This window comes from Sebastes fasciatus, chromosome 18 (assembly GCF_043250625.1).
Source record: "Sebastes fasciatus isolate fSebFas1 chromosome 18, fSebFas1.pri, whole genome shotgun sequence".
Taxonomy (NCBI): Eukaryota; Metazoa; Chordata; class Actinopteri; order Perciformes; family Sebastidae; genus Sebastes; species Sebastes fasciatus.
In genome coordinates this window covers 1,352,852-1,373,203 of record NC_133812.1, presented here as the reverse complement: position 1 = coordinate 1,373,203, position 20,352 = coordinate 1,352,852, and the positions used below count along the sequence as shown (strand labels likewise).

The window sequence follows — 20,352 nt, the reverse complement described above, 5'->3', positions numbered from 1 at the left end:
ACACAGTCAAAATAGCACACTCTCAGCAGTACAGACTCAGCAGCACTGCATCAATGAACAAAACAATATAATAAAGACTACCTGTCATCCCGCTGCTAAATATGACCAGCATAGCATTCTAATCAAGACACCCAACAAGCAAACAAAATCATCCAGCGACAACGATACAACAAGAAATGAGAATCGGTATCAACATCATCATCATAAGAAGTCAGCTTAAGCAGCAAACTACGTCCTTTTCCTTTGAATGAGTGTTTGTATCTGTTTGTCTTGACTGACGGGAATCTGAAGAGGGTGCCAGAGGGTCGGGATATAAACTCCTGATGAAGAGGGTAGGGATATAGACTCCTGATGAAGAGGGTGCCAGAGGGTAGGGATATAGACTCCTAATGAAGAGGGTAGGGATATAAACTCCTGATGAAGAGGGTCGGGATATTAACTCCTGATGAAGAGGGTAAGGATATAAACTCCTGATGAAGAGGGTAGGGATATAAAACTCCTGATGAAGAGGGTAGGGATATAAACTCCTGATGAAGAGGGTGCCAGAGGGTGGGGATATAAACTCCTGATGAAGAGGGTGGGGATATTAACTCCTGATGAAGAGGGTAGGGATATAAACTCCTGATGAAGAGGGTGGGGATATTAACTCCTGATGAAGAGGGTAGGGATATAAACTCCTGATGAAGAGGGTAGGGATATAAGCTCCTGATGAAGAGGGTAGGGATATAAACTCCTGATGAAGAGGGTGGGGATATAAACTCCTGATGAAGAGGGTGGGGATATTAACTCCTGATGAAGAGGGTGGGCATATAAACTCCTGATGAAGAGGGTGGGGATATAAACTCCTGATGAAGAGGGTGGGGATATAAACTCCTGATGAAGAGGGTAGGGATATAAGCTCCTGATGAAGAGGGTGGGTGCGGTCAGACCGGATGGATTTTGCCCTCTTCACCACCTGACAATCAGGCATCTCTGCTGGACAAGTGTCATTCTACTGCTCGTGTTTACTATTTTTGCCGGTGCATTTTTGGATTTAATATTTTGACCGCCATGCCATCAGATGAATGAAAAAGATTAAATAGATTCTGTGTAAGATTTGTAAAAGAGAATCATCAGCGAGCTGTCAACATGAAACTCGGCGAGTGTTATTCGGCACCTTTCTAAAAGCTCTGTGGAAGTATTATTTTCAAAAGATTATTTATCTACATAAAAATGTCATCAATAAGACCTTCAAGGATTGCCTTCGCTAGTGAAGGGATGCGTAAATCGGTTGCCAGGAAGCATTTGTAACGCTGTCCAATCAAAAGCAACTATGTAAACAGGAATTCACTGTGGCTTCACAAGCTGTTACAAAACTTCCTGAAGAGCGATGATGTATTAGAAATGATATATTGAACTTACTTGATAATACTTTGTAACTATAGGTATGCTTTTGTTTTAGTTATATATGCAAACATGGAGACGTGTTAGAGTGAGTAGTGAAAATATTGTGAAATATTGCAACCTTCATTTGGCCATTTAGTGTAATGTCACTGACAGAACGTTTTTTAATTTATTAATTATTTATTTAATAAATCTTCCCATCAATAACATAATTATTAAACAGCATTTCAATCAGGTTTAAGGTCAGATATGACTACCATATTACATATTCCCTCTTACAATCTTCACCCTAAACAAGTCATATACTAGCAAGCTATTAGCTATTATTAGTTGTTTAGTTGTTCAGTCAGCTACAACAGTTACTAGGTGTAATATTTGAACAATAACTAATCTCTATGTAAGAACTCTGAAATCTGTTTTAATTCAGTGATGTGCAAATCTCCACTGTAAGGCTTTAAGTTTGAACATCTGGCTCCTGGTGGTTTGAACCACACTAAAAAAGATACTCAGCTTGGGCAACAACTAACAATCGTTATCTCTTATTTTTTTAATTAATATGATTTTTTTATTAAGCAATTAAACATTTAGTCAAAAACGCCCATCACAATTTCCAAGAGCAACATCTCAGAAAGACATCACAGCTTCAAATAGTTTTGCTTTGTCCAACCAACAGACCAAAATCCAAAGCGATTCACTTAATCGACTACTCATATAAAAATATCTCAGGAGAATATTATGTCAGATTCACATGACCTCGAGGAGCTTCAAGGATGTCAAGGAGCCATTAAGACTCTACACCTGTGTATGTACTAGACAGCTCGGTGTGGTTTGTATCCAGTTCCAGGGTGGCTGGCAGAGTGTGGAGTGTGTGTGGAGCTTGAATGGAGTCAGATCGATATGAAGCTCAGATTTCAGTAGACCTGAGTCCCCACTGGAGACTACATCTAGAGCTGAGGAAAGGCTGCAGTATCGACCAACGGCTGCTCTTACCTTGATGAGAGCCTCCAGCTCTTTTGGGGACACACACGGGTGTTTCTTCAGGAAGTCTGCCTTCTCTGCTGTGATGGTGATCTTTTGGTCGTTTTCAAAGGGCTGCTCCAGTGCCTGGAACACCAAGCCCCCCACCACCAGGTAGGCCACTACCACCACAAACACTGCCAGCACCGTCTTCAGCTTCATCATCGTGAAGGGGGCCGAGCCGTCGGCCACCGCCTCCATGCTGGCCACCATGCTGGGGGCGCGGGAGGAGACGGAGAGCCTCGGGAGAGGGCAGCCCATCGGGTTTTGCATGGTGGCCAAGCTGGCCTGCACCAGGCTGGACTGAAGCATACCTGGCTGCACCTTCTTGGGGGGGACCAGGTTGGTCTGAACGTCCACTGAAACAAAGGACAAATGAGCAGCGTGATGTGTGCTGCAACATCACAAGGTTCACTTATTGTCATTGTACAACAAAGGGTTGCACAACGAAATGCACAAGAAAGAAAACCAAAACTGTAGTCCACTACCGTAGTGTCTTTTTTGAATTAGCATCTGGAGGAATGTAAAGAATTCTCTGGGCAGATAATCTTAACATTAAAAGTTCAACATCAGGGAAACATTGTCCATCAACTTGTAGGTTTGAGCACCATGCATTGTCTGCATGATACGGTGATATTTCCTGCTGATAAACACTGATATGCAATAGGTGAACAGCATGAATGACAAGAACGACAGGAGGAAAACCCTGAAGACAATACCTGACTTACAAACAATAGTGAAAGCCTCCTGCTATGAACTATCTAAAAAAGCATAAATACCCTGTACAGTAACTATTTCACAAACGACTCCTGTAAGTAGTATAGATTTATGGAGCACTCTGCATATTTTACATGAGTTGTCATGGTTAAAGACAAAAAGAAAGATGTTGGCATTTTTCCATGTATTCATCAATAATGAAAAGAATTGGGTTGCAGCAAAAATTCATTCACACACTGATGGCAGAGGCTGCTAAGGTACCAACTTTGCCCATCAGGATCTAGTCTAAATACTCATTCACACACCGATGGCTCTGCCTTCGGGAGCAATTTGGGGTTAAGTGTCTTGCTCAAGGACACATCGATATACAAACACATTGCCATTCATTCTCTATGGTAGTGCTGAACCACTACGGATGCAATATATCTTTGGCCGCTATTGTTTGTTTGGCGCCCTTTTTCCGAGGAGAGGAGGAGGAGTTGTTGTTTCCTTCGCCACTCTGGCAGTGTTGGTCTGGATGAGCTACACTTCGCATCGACTTGAGCTTGAGCTGCGCTGTGTGGACATTACGCCAAACGGTGAGTTATATTTAGATAAATAACGATTACCGACATGTTACTATAATGTATCCTGGCGCTGTGTGGCGTGTTCTTGCTTCTGTGGACGCTATAAAGTTAACGTTAGCCGTGTTTCTTCAGTTTATTGTGTCGCCGCGGCCGTGTTGGCGACTTTGGGATGAACTACAAGCTAACGTAACATTATTAACAATGAACCAACATGTTATTATAATGTATCCTGGCGCTGTCTGACGTGTTATAAAGTTGTCATTAGCCGTGTTTCCTCAGTTTATTGTGTCGAGCTGCTGCGGTATATTCGGATGAATTACAAGCTAACGAAACTTAACATTCCTTAGGTTGAAAGCATCACGTTGTTAGTTAACATTAATGTCTAATGTAGCGTTAATTACGGTATATCAGCAGCTTACATCAGCAGTAAGGTTAGATATAACGTTACTCTGGACACACTAACGTTACTTTACATACACACATTGACAGAATGATAAATGAACAAGCTTCATATGAATCATAAAGTCGTCGTGTTTGCACTTAACGCTGTTGTCACAGCATGTACTTATACTTAAGGTTTTTAATGCAGGACTTTTACTTGTAGCAGAGTATTTCTACACTGTGGTATCAGTACTATCACTGAAGTACAAGATCAGAGTACTTCTTCCACCTCTGTTAAAATGAGAGAACACCAGAATATTGTTTATTAATTGAGAACCAATGTCTCAGGGTTTTTCATACTTTGTCATGTTGTGTACAACGTACTATTCATGCTTAATTTTAACACTTATTATATGCTTCTATACCATATTACAATTTTCAAAATACTAAATAGGCCACGTTTGTCTGAGCTTGTCAAAAGCAGAATATATCAAATATAGTCTAATGCATGTCTGTTTGGGATAGGAAAGGTGAATTGAATGCAGGGCGTTGCTGGATAAGACACTTCACACTTCAGTGTTACTTGAGTCTGAATCACTGGTTGGGGGTGGGGGGGGCTGATCTGCCTCAACAACCAGAGCTCATCGTTAAGACATACACAAAGGCAGGCACTTAATCAAGGTACTATACAAAGTAGTAAAGGTAATATTAAAGTAAAGGTATTTGATATCATTTTTTCTTTCTTCAAAACCCTGATAAATACAGTGAGAATATGTAGACAGTAAAGGGGCTAGAGCTGAGATGTGAACCTCCTAATTCCTGCTCTCCCTTGAGACCCTCACTATTAACATTTGTTATGAAAACAATGCCTGTCTATAACATATTAATAGATCAATATGCTTTTCTTCATTACAGGTAAAATGCAGAAAACGTTTTTTTTCCCTGGGAGAATGAGTGTCACATTCCGCAAGGGACCACTCGGATATCTCCGTCAGGATCCAACGGATGCAGCCAAACTCCTTAAAGACAACCCCTCTCTACAGGACAAGTCTGCACCCGTGAAGGAGGAGCTGGTCAGGAAAAATGCACTGACTGTGATCATTTTAAGAGGAGGGGATGCTTCAGATAAAACTGATGTGGCTGGAGAATACATCCTGCAGTTTGGGAAATATAAAGGGAAGTCCTTCCGCTGGCTCCTTGAAAATGACATTGGGTATACCATCTACCTAATCAAGAACCAGCAAAAGGAGGAGACTGCAGGAGTGTTCATGGCAGGGAGGCACAGCAAGGACAGCCTGCTGTCATTTGTGAGCTATGCCCTCAGCTTTCAAGAAATCCAGTCTCTTCTCAATTATGAGAAACAAAAGCCAGTTGTGACAGCAGCAGCAGCAGCAGCAGCATCAGAGGATGACCAGCTGGTTGGTTTTGGCTCTAGTGCCAAAAGCACCTGGAGAGAGATTTGGGACAGCAGGGATGATGGCTATGCAGCCTTTATTATGAGGAAAAGCTGTGCTCCAGGAACAAAGATGCACAAACTACAAGTGTACCTGCAGAAGAAGCTGCCCTCCCCCTCTGGCTCCTCTCTGGTGACACATGTCTCACAGGCCCCTGCTGAAGCCATGGGTGGGTCTTGTTTTCCATTTGTTTTGTCAAAAAAATGTATATGCTGTCATGGTATACATGGTGTACAGGTAGATTTTATTCATACTATCCTAAGTGCAGTAAAGCCATATTTTTAGTACATTCTAATTCTTGTCTGTTTGCATCACAGTGATGGATGAAGATGAAGAGCTGGAGAGAGCGATGCTGGGTATCTGTCCTTCTAAGCAACATGTGCAGAGCTGTGAGTAAACATTTGTTGTCTTATATTGGTTTGTTTCTACTGCCTGAAGATTCAAAATAATTTACAGTTCAGCCTGTTTAATATTAATTGTGTATTCTATATAGTTTATATTTAATTGTTTTTGTTTGTGTTTTACAGCTGTTTCTGCACCATCAGCATCAACTGCCAGACGACAGGCTTCGGGAACAGAAAGAGGTTCTTAACCAAACAAAAACGTCCTGTCGTCGACGGAGACTCTGGGACCATGAATTCTTATCCCAAACCGAAGCATGACATAAACCGTTCCTTCTCATGTTGACCATGTTCTGGTCATGTTTGTGTTTTGCTGTTCAACTTGTTGTCCTAGTGACTATGAATTGATTCCAGTCATGTCGAGGGTAAGTAGCACTCTTTATTCCAGTTTTTAGACTTATATGATGAATATATATATATATATATATATATATATATATGTATATATATATATATATATATATATATACATATAGGACTGCTGTGGTTACTAACACTTGTATGCATGTGTTTGCAGTGTGCCATGTTGCTTCCCCTGCTTAGGCTAAATTGTAATGACTGACTACTAAATATTTATCCATACAGAACTAAACTGCATGTGTATGAATGAAATTCTTTATACTTTAATGTAACAAACAGTCTGTTTAACTATATAAGGCTGAGATAAGCAGGTGAAGTAAAAGATGGATAATGTATGCCTTTACTAACACCAGTTTTTTTTATATTGTCAAAATATAAATGACTGACAAGATTTTTTCTGTTGTAGTACCATCTGCTACACTGTCCACACCAACTGAACTGACGGGTTCACAAGTAGATGGTAAATGCATTATATTTCTTTTTATCCATTTAAACCTTTCTGTCATATTCCCTCTGATTATGTCCGTTATAAACCAATAATTGATTACTTTTTGTGGTCCTTATCTCCTTGCAGCCCCTGCTCTGCCGATGGTAAAGAGACCTGTGCCCCTTCCTCAGGAGCTGATGTTCCTGATGCCAGAAACACCAGGACCCTTGCCAACAGAGACAACTGTCACTGTTCCAGGTGTGTATTATTTTAACTGTATTTGCATCTTAAAAATATCCATATGTAGTGTCCATCGGAACTGTTCTCATTGATGTAAATCAGATACTGGTGCACAATGTCATAGTCAAGTTTTTTATTTATCTTACTGTGAATAATAATGAAATGTTTAATATTCTATATAGTGTCAGAGGCACTTCCGATTTCTCCTGAGACGTCTGCAGAGCCCATTCAACCGCCGCTGCAACCGCCAAGAGCTCAAAGTAAGTATTTGAATGTTCTTGATTTGGCTGTGTGCGTGTCAAAGAGATAGAATCAAGTCAACACACAATCTTAATAATTTGCTATGTCTTTCTTCTTGCCTGACCAGGTCAGCCATTACCCAGGCCATCAGCTGTCCCCAGCTGTCCTCCTCCACAGCTTAAACAGCATTTGCATAGGAATGATTCTGTCCCAAGCTTTTTGATCCATATTTTATTTATTTGTTTTTACCTTTATTTTATTCAGGGGGAGGTTCACTGAGGGCAATGCTCTCTTTTTCAGGAACGCCCTGATCACATTCACACAGTTACACATTCACACCTGGAAGCTGCCCAGTACAACCACAGTCTGATCTGCTGGTCACTGAGCAACTCCACTGGAGCGGTTGGGGGGGCCTTGCTCAAGGGCATCTCAGTGGTGGTAATGAGGGAGGGCCACCACTGCCCCATATAAGCGGTTTATCAATGTAACCGGTTTCCACTGTATATACTGTATATTTTGCTCATGTAAATAATTATTACATTTATTATATACAATATTATATTTACTTTACCTTACATTTTTGTGTGATATATGTGTGACCTTGCAATATGGGCTCTGTTGAATATTTACTGTTACAGTTGTGGTTAATAAATACATTTAATTCACTAATGTCTACATGTCTCATTAATAAATTAATAATTTATAGTGAACAGTAAAGTCTCTAATTGAAGTAATTAAGTAATTGCAATTTAAATGTTACACATAGGAAGAAAACTCTAATATAATTGGTTAATAGCTTTAAGTAAGTCAAGAACTTGATATAACCAGACTAGTCTAATCTAATGATAATCAGAAGAAGTAAATAACAAACTAAGACTCACATTTCTTGATTCCCAAATAGCTCATTATCTTTGACAATGTATCACAGACTTTGTACCAAGTGGGATTCGAACATACTCCAGATAATAATTCTTAAATATTCAGGAGAAAACTGCTGGACCAGAGCGGCGTTTTCAGCACCCTGGACAGCGTTAATAAGTCTGCAATTTCATTGGCTGTCAGTGTATGCCACCTATACGCGACTTGCCCCGGCGGAGCAGCCGGGGATTGAACCACCGACCTTCCGATTGGTGGACGACCTGCTCTACCCTCTGAGCTACAGTAAATAGTATTTAAACTGAAATTCTTAACTCAAGGTCTACTTACAAGCTTTTTCCAGAGCTTTCAACTGCATCTCACAATCTTCATCAGCAGGTGGACTTTGTCGATGAAGTTTTCAGTTTTTAATAAAAATGCTGTCATTGCCATTGCGGGGGTGAAAACAGTTGAAGAGGATTGTGAGATGTGGTTGAAAGCTCTGGAAAAAGATATATAGTGGACCTTGAGTTAATAAATACTATAATGAAAATGGCTTTACCTGGCTTCACCCCATTTGTGTACCTCATTAAAAGTGCTCAATATAGAAAAGGCAACATGGTGCTAAATGTCACACCTGCTGCTGCTGCCAGTTATCCGTTGGAACCAACACAGGCTGCTGACTGGTTACACTCCCATGGGAGTGGTGATCTCCCGACGTGACCGACAGGCAAAACAAAACCACTGGATTTTCACATTTCATCATCTATATGAAAATATAGAATGGTCTTTGCACTGTTCACATGCAGGTGCTTTGATGAACAGCACGCTTTAGAGATTCTAGAACTAATGGTGTGGGAGGCTGTCATCACTCTCTCTGTCTGTCTCATGTGCCGAACTTCTAAATCACCTGTAAGGACTGGGTAGCATGCTGATGCGGACGCTGGAGGACGTGACAGACATGCAGGATTTGGGGGTATCTTGCCAGCGGTGGATGAGGTAATGTTTCAACATGTCTCCACTGCATCACACTCAAGCTCCTGTTTTCATTTTCCTGGGCGCAATTAGCTCAGATACATATTTCTCCTTGCCTCCCAATGGATGGTTGCACAGGTATCAACACATGCCCCCCCCCCCCCACGTCAATAGACGCCACAGTGAAGACGCAGCTGCAGTACCTATTCTCCCATAGCATTAGCCTCTATTGTAACGTTACCATATTTCTCTGTAAAGTCAATTTCTGGTCAGCATTAATCTTTCATAGCTCATATATATATGTATATATATATATATATATATATATCTAGCTGCCTCATAGAAACCAGCCCAGTGGCTGCAGACCAGGTAGCCTACAGACTGGTTCACACACTGTGGCATTTTATTTAACAACAGGCAGTAATGAGATGATCTTAAGAGACATTTTCACCAGACTCAGTACAACAGCTGATGGGAAAATACAGATTGGATAACAACATGTTTTGCCTGTGGACTCACTGCAGTCTTTATGAAAACAATATCGAAGATGAATTGTCAGTCTAACCTGGTGGAGGGTTCATGCTCCCAGGCTTTCTTGGATTCTCAGTTGGAAATTTCATCTTGATTTTCCTGTTGTCTAGGTGCTGTTGGATGAAGAAGATTAATGTCTCAGGGTCCTTTCGGTCGATCACGGCGACTAGAACCGAGAGATGGAGAGAGGCAGGGAGTGGAAACACACAATCCGCAGAGTGTGATGCTGCTGCTGTTGCTGCTGCTGCTGTGGAGGCTGAGAGGCTGCTGGATGCTGGTGGGTGCTGGTGGATGCAGCTGCTCTTCTCTCTTCACCCTCGGCGGTCTTCAGGAGCGCAGAGGCTTCCCGCTCGCCGCATCAGCGTCCGCATCGTGTAGTGGTGAACATGGTGAACACCGCAGGCGCCCGCAGCGGGAGACGATGCTCCATTGAAGAAGCTGATGTTTACATTGTGGTTGATTTCTTCTATCACGTCTTGACGGCGGGCTGCAGCTCAACAGCGACTCTGCACTGCGAATAGTCAGGATCCACCTCTCCACGACGCAAAACTGCTTCTGGTGCGTTCTGGTTGGGTCTCCACGCCGCAGCGCATCGGAGTGCCAGGCGGCTGCGTACTATAAGACACGACGTCAGTGTACACAACAAGATAACAGCTGGCCTGGAGGACAAGACAGAGCAGAGGAAACGAAATAACAGAAAGACAATCTGGTAGCACTTTGCAATAAGGGACACACTGTTTGAGTCTTGTCCAGGGGACAAACTTCTAGTGTATGGAGGAGCAACCTGCCAAAATGAATGCATAAATAAATGACTAGATGAATGAACAAATATGCCATTCAAAGTAGCAAATAATATTAAAAATAAATGTAGTCATTAATTAATTGATAAAATGTGACATAAATTGATTTTAATTAGCTTTTTTTTAATTTTATTTACCTTTGTATTAATTCCCTTATTTATTTAATGTTGTTTAATTTCCACTTTTATTTATTAATGTATTTATTTGTATTAATTAAAAAAATATTTATATATTTGTGCATTTATTTTTATTTATGTATTTATTTTGCATTTGCTTTTTATTTATTTTATATATATTTATGTGTTTATTTACAGTATGTGTAAAAGCATTTATTTATTTATGCATGTTTTCCCTTAGCATTTCAGCCCTTAGTTATTTCCCCAAACTTATTTCATTGTCTTCTCTTCTTTATACATTTATTCATACATCTGTTTTTACATTTCTTTATGCATTTCTGCTTCATTATGCAAATGTGCATGTTGTGTCATGCTCTTAGTCTTATTAATCAAACTCAGAAAGGGCAGAGCAGGTAGGAAGTAGCTGTAGGAAGGAGAGTGACCGGCCTGGGCACATCGGAGAAGTTTCTTTAGGGTCAGGCAACAAACTCACTCAGTTGAACACTGTGGAAATGGGAAAGTCGGACATCAGTGACTGTTGTTGCACTTCTAGACCACTGGTATTCAGGACAGCATTTTCAGAGTTGAGAAGCTCCACAAAGCATCCACAAGCCTGCGGGGATGGCTGGCTAGCCAGCCGGACTTGTCAATCTCACAGACCCCGCTGTCTCAAGAGACTGGTCTTGTGACTGTAGGCTTTTTTTTTGACGGTTTGATAAAATATCACTACACAAATGTCCATTATAAAAATGAATGGGAACCTTTGGTTATCTGACTTGTTCTCTTGTGTTGTGTTCTGGTGTAACGTCATTAGTCTATTATTAAACCTGTAAAATAAAAGGTCTGTTGAGACAGCGGGGTTGATGAATCATGTTTCAGATGTCCAGCCTGTCTGTCCTCAGAATCTGCAGCTGTCAGTTCTTTCTCTGCACAGACAGTTTGTGTTTATCTGTTTACCTCCACAAGTCGATGGTTAGTTGCTGCTCTGTGCCCACAACAAGACGCCGCAGGTTCGTTAATCCCCACTGTTAGAAATTGTCCTGTAAAAAAACAGCAAACAGCTGAAAGCAGGGTTGCCATTATGTTACTGTAAAATTAACATTGTTTTACTGTCACTGACATTTACGGTTGTGTACTGTTAATGACAAGTACAGTATGAACTGTTTTTTGATTTCTTTCACAGTATTTTACAGTTAACTGACTAGTTTAAAAATACATTGTATAGCTGTTTCATCTTTTTCCTTTTACAGTATCTTACAGTTGACAGATTTGTTTTAATGTACTATTTAGTTGTTGTTTTTTTACATACGTTTTAATAAACCATTTAATTATTTTTTTCCTTAATTAATACTGATTTAACAGATTATACACACAGGAATAGTCTATACATACGATTAAAGGCACTTTTGTTCAGAAAAAGGCTATAATAGACCTTACTGGTTGTAAGTCTTCCCAAAATCCCGGTCTAAAGCTGGCTACAAGCACAGAACACAAACCATAACAAAATCATATTTGTGAGTGAAGAACAGAGTTAAATCACTGATTGTACAAAAATGTAATTACAATGTGAGAGAGAACAAATCCACACCTTCTTATTGCACATTACTTTTTATTTTGATATAAACTGCACATGCAGAACAATTGCATGCTAACACAAGCCTGAGACAGCCTTCTCTCTCAAAATTCTTTTGGCTTTTTGCTGTAGATAGTGCAATACAAGTGCAGGTACTTAGGCTCAGAACTTTGAACATGATCAACTATATAACCTTTTTTTAATAACAATATGAATATTGCAAAATTTGAAAGAATGTTTAGAAAACTAAACCAGGTGAGAGCAGAACAGCTCATTTGAAGAAACTGCATCATTTGTTGTTATGCAGTCATCTGGCAATCTTGAAAACCTTGCTTTGTGGAGCTGTTACAGAAAGTTGAACTATTACAACAAAACGCTCACATATCTTGCCGTGCATAATATAACGTGAATAAATTGTATATATTCCCCAAACTTAAGGCATTTCAGTGATACAAATAAGAAAAAGAACATTAAATAAAATGTGTTTTGTCAATAATGGCTCTGTCAAAAAAATAAATAAATAAATAAAATGAACCCCACCAGACATGCACTGAACTGTATGTTCAGGATCCAACCAGGCTAATGGTTAAATGCTGAAATCCAAGTATTGGGTGATGGTGAGGTACTAAGTGAATGACTTATGGCCTACTAGAAGACACCAGTTCTCTCAGACTTTCTACTCTGTAAAGGAGAGAGAGGAATGGAGAAGGAGGGTGAGATTGAGAGGGATAAAGAATTACAGGAATGAGACAAGCTCTGTGTTATGATAAATATATATTATACGAGTAATAGGATAAAGTAAGCTCACCATCTTAAATGAAGTCCCACTGGAAGTCCATGAGTCTCCTCAGCAGGGTGGACACATTTGGATTGACGGTTGTTGTCTTTTTGTTGGCGACTTTGCCGGTTTTCTTTGATATGACTTTGCCCTGTCCAGCCTTGGTGCCTCTTTCAGGGTTTATTATGATAGTGTTTTTTCAGACACTGTGTAAAAATCTAGTTGTGTAACTCACTCAGATTAATAACACAATAAAAGCCACCAAATATATGGAAGTGCAATGTCATCAAAAAGATTTTTTTTTAAAAACAGCTTTTACTGAAAGTATCTAACTTTTGGATGAATTCCAGTGTGCATGTGCCTCTTCTTGGTATTGGAGATTAAAGGTATAGAAGGTGGAAAACAATGCCACAAACCCCGTCAGGAATGCCCTCACATATGATGTGGCCCTCAATGCTGATCATCCAGCGCTGAATACAGCTTCCTGCCGTTTCACCTGAAAATTAGAAAAATTTTCCTCTGTCAGATTTATGGGGTTTTAGTCAATGTTGACGTGTTGAGTGATGAAAAAGAATTTGTCATCTGTAATACCAGTTGAGAAACCCTATTTTTTTCCGTTGTGAATATTCTGTCCATCTGTTTTGCTAGTGCCCTGAATCAACAGTTACTGCTACTCTTTTCAACTGCCCCCAATAACAATAGCTGCAGAGTTACATGCAGAGAGATGACGTTTTTATCGTTACAGAATAGTTATTGTGATATAATATGTATCCTGTTTGGCTAGTGGCAGAAAGAGCAGCTGATGCTCAAACTACTACTGTAAGTCACTATGATACAGTTAGAGGGGGTTTTGGTTTACTTTCTATTTTCTTTCAAAAATGGCATTTTTTGTTTTTTAGAAAATAAATGATTTATGTATTAACCATTACTCCAACTAAGAGAAATAAGATACATTTGAAAATAGAGATCATCAAATGAGATCATCATCTCTTTACAAGACTATTACATATGCTTTAAAGGTCCCATATTGTAAAAAGTGAGATTTTCAGGTCTAAGTGCTATAAAAATACTGTTAAACTGTCAAAACGCTCAATATATGGAGAAACACACAGCCTGTATTCAGAAATTGTGCGTTTGAAACAAGCCGTTAGGATTTCTGTCCATTTGTGATGTCACAAATACACAATGTATAGATCATTACACGGTTTTAAACGTAAACATTCTAAATGTGTCCCAGTTTATTTCCTGTTGCAGTGGATGTGAATTACATCAGCTGACAGGAAGTAAACATGGACCCAAACTGTTGCCTAGCAACAAAATTCCATTGCAATTCCGTTGAAATGCACTGAAACAGACAGAGGGTAAATACAGGTATATTCAGGCAGACAGTATGAGGAAAACTTTTATTTTTTTTACATTACAGCATGTAAACAAGTTCTATTAGAAACACAAAATACAAGTATGAACCTGAAAATGATCACGATATGGGACCTTTAATAGAAAATTGTATTTCTTCCCTGTCCAATGATGTAAACATACCAAGCAGTATCAGACGAGGAGTTTCAGGTATGGAGATTGTCCTCTCAATGTCAACTGCTGTGGCAGATTCCTGGGACAAAGAAAGTGAAATACAAAGTGTACTCTTGGTAAGATGAGTCATTATATATACAGTAGGTATATATATATATATATATATATACCTACTGTATACATAATAAGGAAAGGAAACTTACCTTGAGCCATCAGAAGCTGGATGACACGAAATGACAGCTGGACATCTTCCCCCTCACTGTAAGTACTAACATTGTATTCAATAAAAAGAAATAAGTGAACCTAACTCAGTTTTTATTAACCTGTTATTAACACTTATTAACGTTTTGCTGTCCTGTTGTAATTCAGTGCTTGCTAGTTAGGGATAACGTTAGCCTCACTAGCAGCTTGGCCACGAGGCTAAAAATGTTCAATCCACAACTAAGTTAGTTTCACAGCATTTATCAGATAAACTCGATGGAGTAACGTTATATTAAGATAAAATATGCAAAGGGGCTGACTGGGCTTATCTCAATACATTATAATGTGTTTTTTGGATTGTTTAAATCTGTTCCGTTCTTCACTAACCATACAGACTGGACGGTTAAAGCATTACAGTTGCTTACTTGTGACTTTATTCAGTACGACAGTCCACATGTTAATTCAGCTCCAGCTAGCGTTACTTTGTCTGTGTCACACTCTAACAGTTCCCCGGAACAACAACAACTAGGAACCAACAATCCTATTGTTACATCTTTTCTTTTTTTCTTTGAAGTAAAGTCTCTTACTCAAACTCAGTGACTAATATTATAATTAAACAAAAAATGTAGATTCTCAACATCAGTCAGAATATTACTTATTAATGCCACTATCACTTGGAAACAAATAAAATTATCCTCTCTGGGTTACTGTGACACTTATACATTATCTTTACAGATATACATAACCAAAACATTGTAATAAAATAAACTGTGCATATACATTACACTTTTCTTTCTCCTCTTTTTTTTTTATTTCTTTTTTTTTTTTTTAGCTTAACCCTCTTTAACATTGTAACAAAACAAACAGCGGATATCACATTTTAAACATTACTCCTTTCTCAGAGGCCTTGCCAGAGTCCAGAAACCCTGCTTTCCTCACTGAGTAAAGTCTCTCAGGTAGTGAGGTCTGGTAACCTGACGACCTGACCTGGTAGTGACAGGGTGTTGGTGTCCCACCTGACCCCGCTCTACCACTTCCGCTTTTGGTGTGTGTACCACAGTCCCGGTTTGTGTCGGTGTGGAGGTTGTATCATGGTTGCGTCTGAGGTGCCGACGATTTCTTCTCAGAACACCACCTGACTCCAGTTTCACCTCATAAGATCTATGGCTTACAGGTTTCATCACCTCCGCCGCTCTCCAGACCTTATGTGGCTCGAAAGGCTGAACTCTCACATTGTCCCCTTTTTTCAGAGAGTCCATGTCTTTTGCAGTGCGGTTGTAGTATTTCTCTTGTCGCTGTCTATTGTGTATCAGTCCATGTGCGTTGTCTGTTATCTCTGGCTCCAACAGAGTGTCCCTGGTAGGGAGCAGAGTCCTTGTCCTCCTATTCAGAAGTCTCTGTGCCGGGCTTGTGTTGAGACCTTGGCTCGGTGTGTTGCGATGGTCCAGCATAGCCAAGTATGGATCTTGTCCCGCAGCCTTAGCTTTCAGCATGAGACGCGTGGCCGTTTTCACTGCCGACTCAGCTTTCCCATTGCTCTGAGCATATCCCGGCGAGGATGTCCTGTGTTCAAATTCCCACATCTGGCTGAATCGCTGAAACTCCTGAGATGCGTATTGTAGGCCATTATCTGAGATAACAACATCCGGTATCCCATGTCGTGCAAAATGGGCCTTTAGCTTCCTGATTACTGTACTACTCTTTGTGTCTGGTAGATAATCTATCTCCCAAAAGTTGGAATAGTAATCTACTGTTATCAAGTAGTCCTTGTTATTAAAGAAAAACAAATCGGTACCCACCTTGGCCCAAAGTCTTTATGTACTCATTCATTCCTTACCAATATACACATTCCCTTGCTCTCCTGAGACATCCTTCAACTCCCAGATGAGAAGAGTGGACACGATGAGTGATGTCAGCTCTGAGTGCATCCGGTATCACTGCTCGCTCACCTCTGAACACTATGCTATCCTGGAAAATTAGTTCATCCTGGAATGAGTGGTAGTGCTGGTTGTCTGTTGGAATGTCATTTTTGTTCTGTGGCCACCCTGTCAGAATCCACTTTGTCACCATCTGTAACTTTGTGTCCTATTTTGTAGCAGATCGGATGGAGCTCAGTCTCTCAGCAGAGATAGGCAGGTAGTTAACCATGTTCACAGTCTCTAACTCTGTCTCAGTGTCTCCCTTAGGACTCTCTGGTAAGTATGCCCTACTCAGTGTGTCTGCTAGCAACATATCTCGGCCTGGCACATAGACCACGTTGATATCATACTTTTGCAGCCTGAGTAGCATCCTCTGCAGTCGCTTTGGTGCACTAAGAAGTGGTTTCCTGTGAATATTCTCCAGCGGCTTATGGTCACTCTGTACTGTCACCTGTCTACCATAAGTATACTGATGAAACTTTTCCATCCCAAATACTATCGCCAAATATTCTTTCTCTATTTGGGCACAGCCCCTCTCAGTGGGTGTAAGTGCCCTACTACCGAATGCTATTGGCTTACCCCCTTGTGTCAGGGCGGCTCCCAGTCCTGTTTCCGACGCATCACACTGTAGCGTCAACTCCTCTTCCTGGTTGTAGTATTTCAGAACAGGTGTATTGGCTATTTTGTCTTTCAGCCTCTGAAACGCTGCCTCCTGTACGTCAGTCCATTCCCACATGTTCTCTTTGTGTGTCAGTTGTCTCAAGATCTCACAATCATCTGACAGATGATCACAGAATTTTGACAGGTAGTTCACCATACCAACCAGTCTCTGTATCCCTTTAACATCTGTCGGCCTCGGCATCTCCTTGATTGCTCGTACTTTCTCTGGGTCAATCCGCAGTCCTTCAGCTGTCAGCAGGTGCCCAATATACGATACTTCCTGTTGTCTTAGTTTCAACTTGTCTCCGTTTAGTTTGATATTTCGCTCTCTGCACCTGATAAGCAAGCATCTGAGTTTCTCGTCGTGATCCTCGCCTGCCTCCTCCTGTGTCGCTCCTTCCCCCGTGACCAACACATCATCTGCAATGATGTGTATTCCAGGTAAGCCTTCCAGCGCTTGCATGAGCTTCCTCTGGAAGACCTCTGGTGCTGGGCTAATTCCCATCGGCATTCTCAGCCAACGGAACCGGCCAAATGGGGTGGCGAATGTGGTGAGGTAGCTTGACTCTTCCTTTAATTTCACGTGCCAGAAGCCGTGCTTTACATCACAGACTGTGAATACTTTAGCCTTTGATAACTCTGGGAGGATGTCATCAATTGTAGGCAGGGGAAAATGGCTCCTTTTGAGTGCCCGATTCAGTGGTTTTGGATCTATGCAGATCCGCGGTTTCCCGTTCGGCTTTGCCACTGAGACCATACTGCTTATCCAGTCTGTGCTCCGTTCCACTGGTGCAATGATCCCTCTTTTCTCCAGATCCTTGAGTTCCTCTTTAAGGGGTGCCATCATCGAAACTGGCACTCTCCTTTTTGGCAGTTTTACTGGTGGCACACTATTGTCTATTTCAATGCTATATTCACCCTCCAAACATCCATCACCGGTGAATACATCTCCAAACACACTTTTGATTTTCTCCATCGTCATGTGTTCGTCACTTTTTTCCTCATTTGTTACAGGACCCAGTTGTTTTTTCACGATGCTGTCAATGGCCAGGATATTCTCATACTGTACTTTAATTAACTTCATGGCCTCACTGGCCTTCCTGCCCAGTAAAGGAGTCCTGCTGTTCTGGTCCACCACTTGAAACTCCAGTCTGTACAGTTTGTTGTTTCTGGGGTTTCTGATCTTGACCTTACATTTACCAAGCGGACATAACCTGGTCTTATTATACATCACAAGCACTTTCTCTGTGTGCTCCAGCTGTGTGTCTGGGTTTAGGAGATGTACGGGGATGATGTTGCAGGTGGCTCCACAGTCTATCTGGAAGTTAACCAGTGTTTTGTCCATCATCATTCCTGCAAAGAGTTGCTGTCCTTGACTATGTCTCTCTTTCACTTGGTTTATTGTCTCATTGTCCCCATATACTTCTGATATGGTCATAATGGCCTCACATGTATCACTGTCATGTTCTGAGACAACATGCACTGTCTTATATTTCCTGCTGTTCTCTGCTCTTGATTTGCACTTTGCAGCAAAATGATTGTCTTTCCCACACTTTTTACACTTCTTTCCAAAAGCTGGGCATTTTGTCTTGTTTCTCTCATGTGTTTTACCACAAAACTTACAGCAGATTTCATTGTCTTTGCTTTTCTCTCCTGCGTATTTCAGTGCATGAACTTCCTCCACTGTCAGTCCTTGCAGTGTTTTGCTGTTCTCCCTTGATAGCTCAGCAGCTCTGCAAATTTTCAGGCATTTGTCCAGTGTCAGATTCTCCTCTCTGAGTAATCTCTCCCTCATTGCAGAGCTACTTGTGCCACACACAATTCGATCTCTTATTAGTGTGTCTTTAATGTCTCCAAAGTTACAACTACTGGCCAACACTCTCAAGTCCGTGACATATTTGTCGATGTTTTCTGCTAATCCTTGGTTCCGCACGAAGAATCTGTATCTCTCAACAGTCTCGTTAACTTTTGGATTACAGTGTCCGTCAAATAGCGCCATCATTGAACTCACTGTTCTCCTCGCCGACGTGTTATCGCTCGTCAGCGTGTCCAGGAGCTCTCTTCCACTCTCTCCGATGAGGCAATAAAACAGCTTGACTTTTGTACTTTCCTCAGCATCGGGCGTGATAAGGTCCGTGTACAGTGAAAACTCCTCCTTCCAACTCTTCCATATCTTTGCAAGGTTGTTGGAGTCCAAAATCAGTATTGACGGAGGTTTCAGTCCTCCCATCCCGACGTCAGCTATTTTTCTCCGCTCACTGTTGCCGTGTTCGGTTAGCCTCTTCAATGCTAATCAGCTAGCCAGCAGCACTTATCCTCATTTAACGGCTACTAAACTTTAGCACCGCTGCCACCATGTTTCAATCTGTTCCGTTCTTCACTAACCATACAGACTGGACGGTTAAAGCATCACAGTTGCTTACTTGTGACTTTATTCAGTACGACAGTCCACATGTTAATTCAGCTCCAGCTAGCGTTACTTTGTCTGTGTCACACTCTAACAGTTCCCCGGAACAACAACAACTAGGAACCAACAATCCTATTGTTACATGGATGACTTGACGTTCGGATATAATTTAGTAAATTATAGCTTAAAGTTAGCTCTTTACTTTTCCCTCTCAAAACATCCACTCGCTCACGTAAGTGACGTTAACGTTATCAATGTCAGTGTTTTACAAGACTGTGGCGGCCCGCTGCTAACTTCACAATGAACCGTAAATAGCGGGTGTGGTGCGCGCTGTCTGCCGGTGTGGTGAGCGCTGTGTGCCGGTGTGGTGAGCGCTGTCTGCCGGTGTGGTGAGCGCTGTCTGCCGGTGTGGTGCGCGCGGTCTGCCGGTGTGGTGCGCGCGGTCTGCCGGTGTGGTGCGCGCGGTCTGCCGGTGTGGTGAGCGCTGTCTGCCGGTGTGGTGAGCGCTGTCTGCGGGTGTGGTGAGCGCTGTGTGCCAGTGTGGTGCGCGCTGTCTGCCGGTGTGGTGCGCGCGGTCTGCCCACAGGCAGACTCTGTGTGGAGGGACTTCTCCCTCTGGCGCTGGCTGGCATGGAGAATGGGAGCATTTCCTCCAACTGTTAGACAGTAATTATATCACCTATAATATGTTTTATTGTCATTAAGAGATTATCATATGGAGTCAACTTGTAATGAAATGTGTTAAGAAGTTAATTTTGTAAAATCTGATGGAGCTTTTTAAATGAGCATAGCAGTAAAGCCAATACAGGTCAACTGTGTTG

At 41.3% G+C, this 20,352-nt stretch overlaps 1 protein-coding gene and 2 long non-coding RNA genes across 3 annotated transcripts in view; 2 read left to right on the top strand and 1 right to left on the bottom strand.

The window, feature by feature from the left end:
* The window catches only part of kcnk10a (potassium channel, subfamily K, member 10a), a 47,484-nt gene extending 37,770 nt beyond the window's left edge, over window positions 1-9,714 (bottom strand). The window contains exons 1-2 of the mRNA XM_074615458.1: window positions 9,582-9,714; window positions 2,374-2,759 (exon numbers count right to left, since the gene is read on the bottom strand). Of these exons, the coding sequence (XP_074471559.1) occupies window positions 2,374-2,759; window positions 9,582-9,636 (441 nt within the window). The 5' untranslated portion in view covers window positions 9,637-9,714. The remainder of the gene's footprint in view (window positions 1-2,373; window positions 2,760-9,581) is intronic.
* Window positions 5,664-6,262, top strand: LOC141756287 (uncharacterized). The gene is made up of 3 exons (XR_012591434.1): window positions 5,664-5,687; window positions 5,836-5,907; window positions 6,046-6,262. It is a non-coding gene; the product is annotated as an uncharacterized LOC141756287 (long non-coding RNA).
* On the top strand, window positions 6,358-7,604 carry LOC141756441 (uncharacterized). The gene is made up of 4 exons (XR_012591474.1): window positions 6,358-6,739; window positions 6,854-6,964; window positions 7,129-7,206; window positions 7,314-7,604. It is a non-coding gene; the product is annotated as an uncharacterized LOC141756441 (long non-coding RNA).
* Window positions 9,715-20,352: the final 10,638 nt, after the last annotated feature.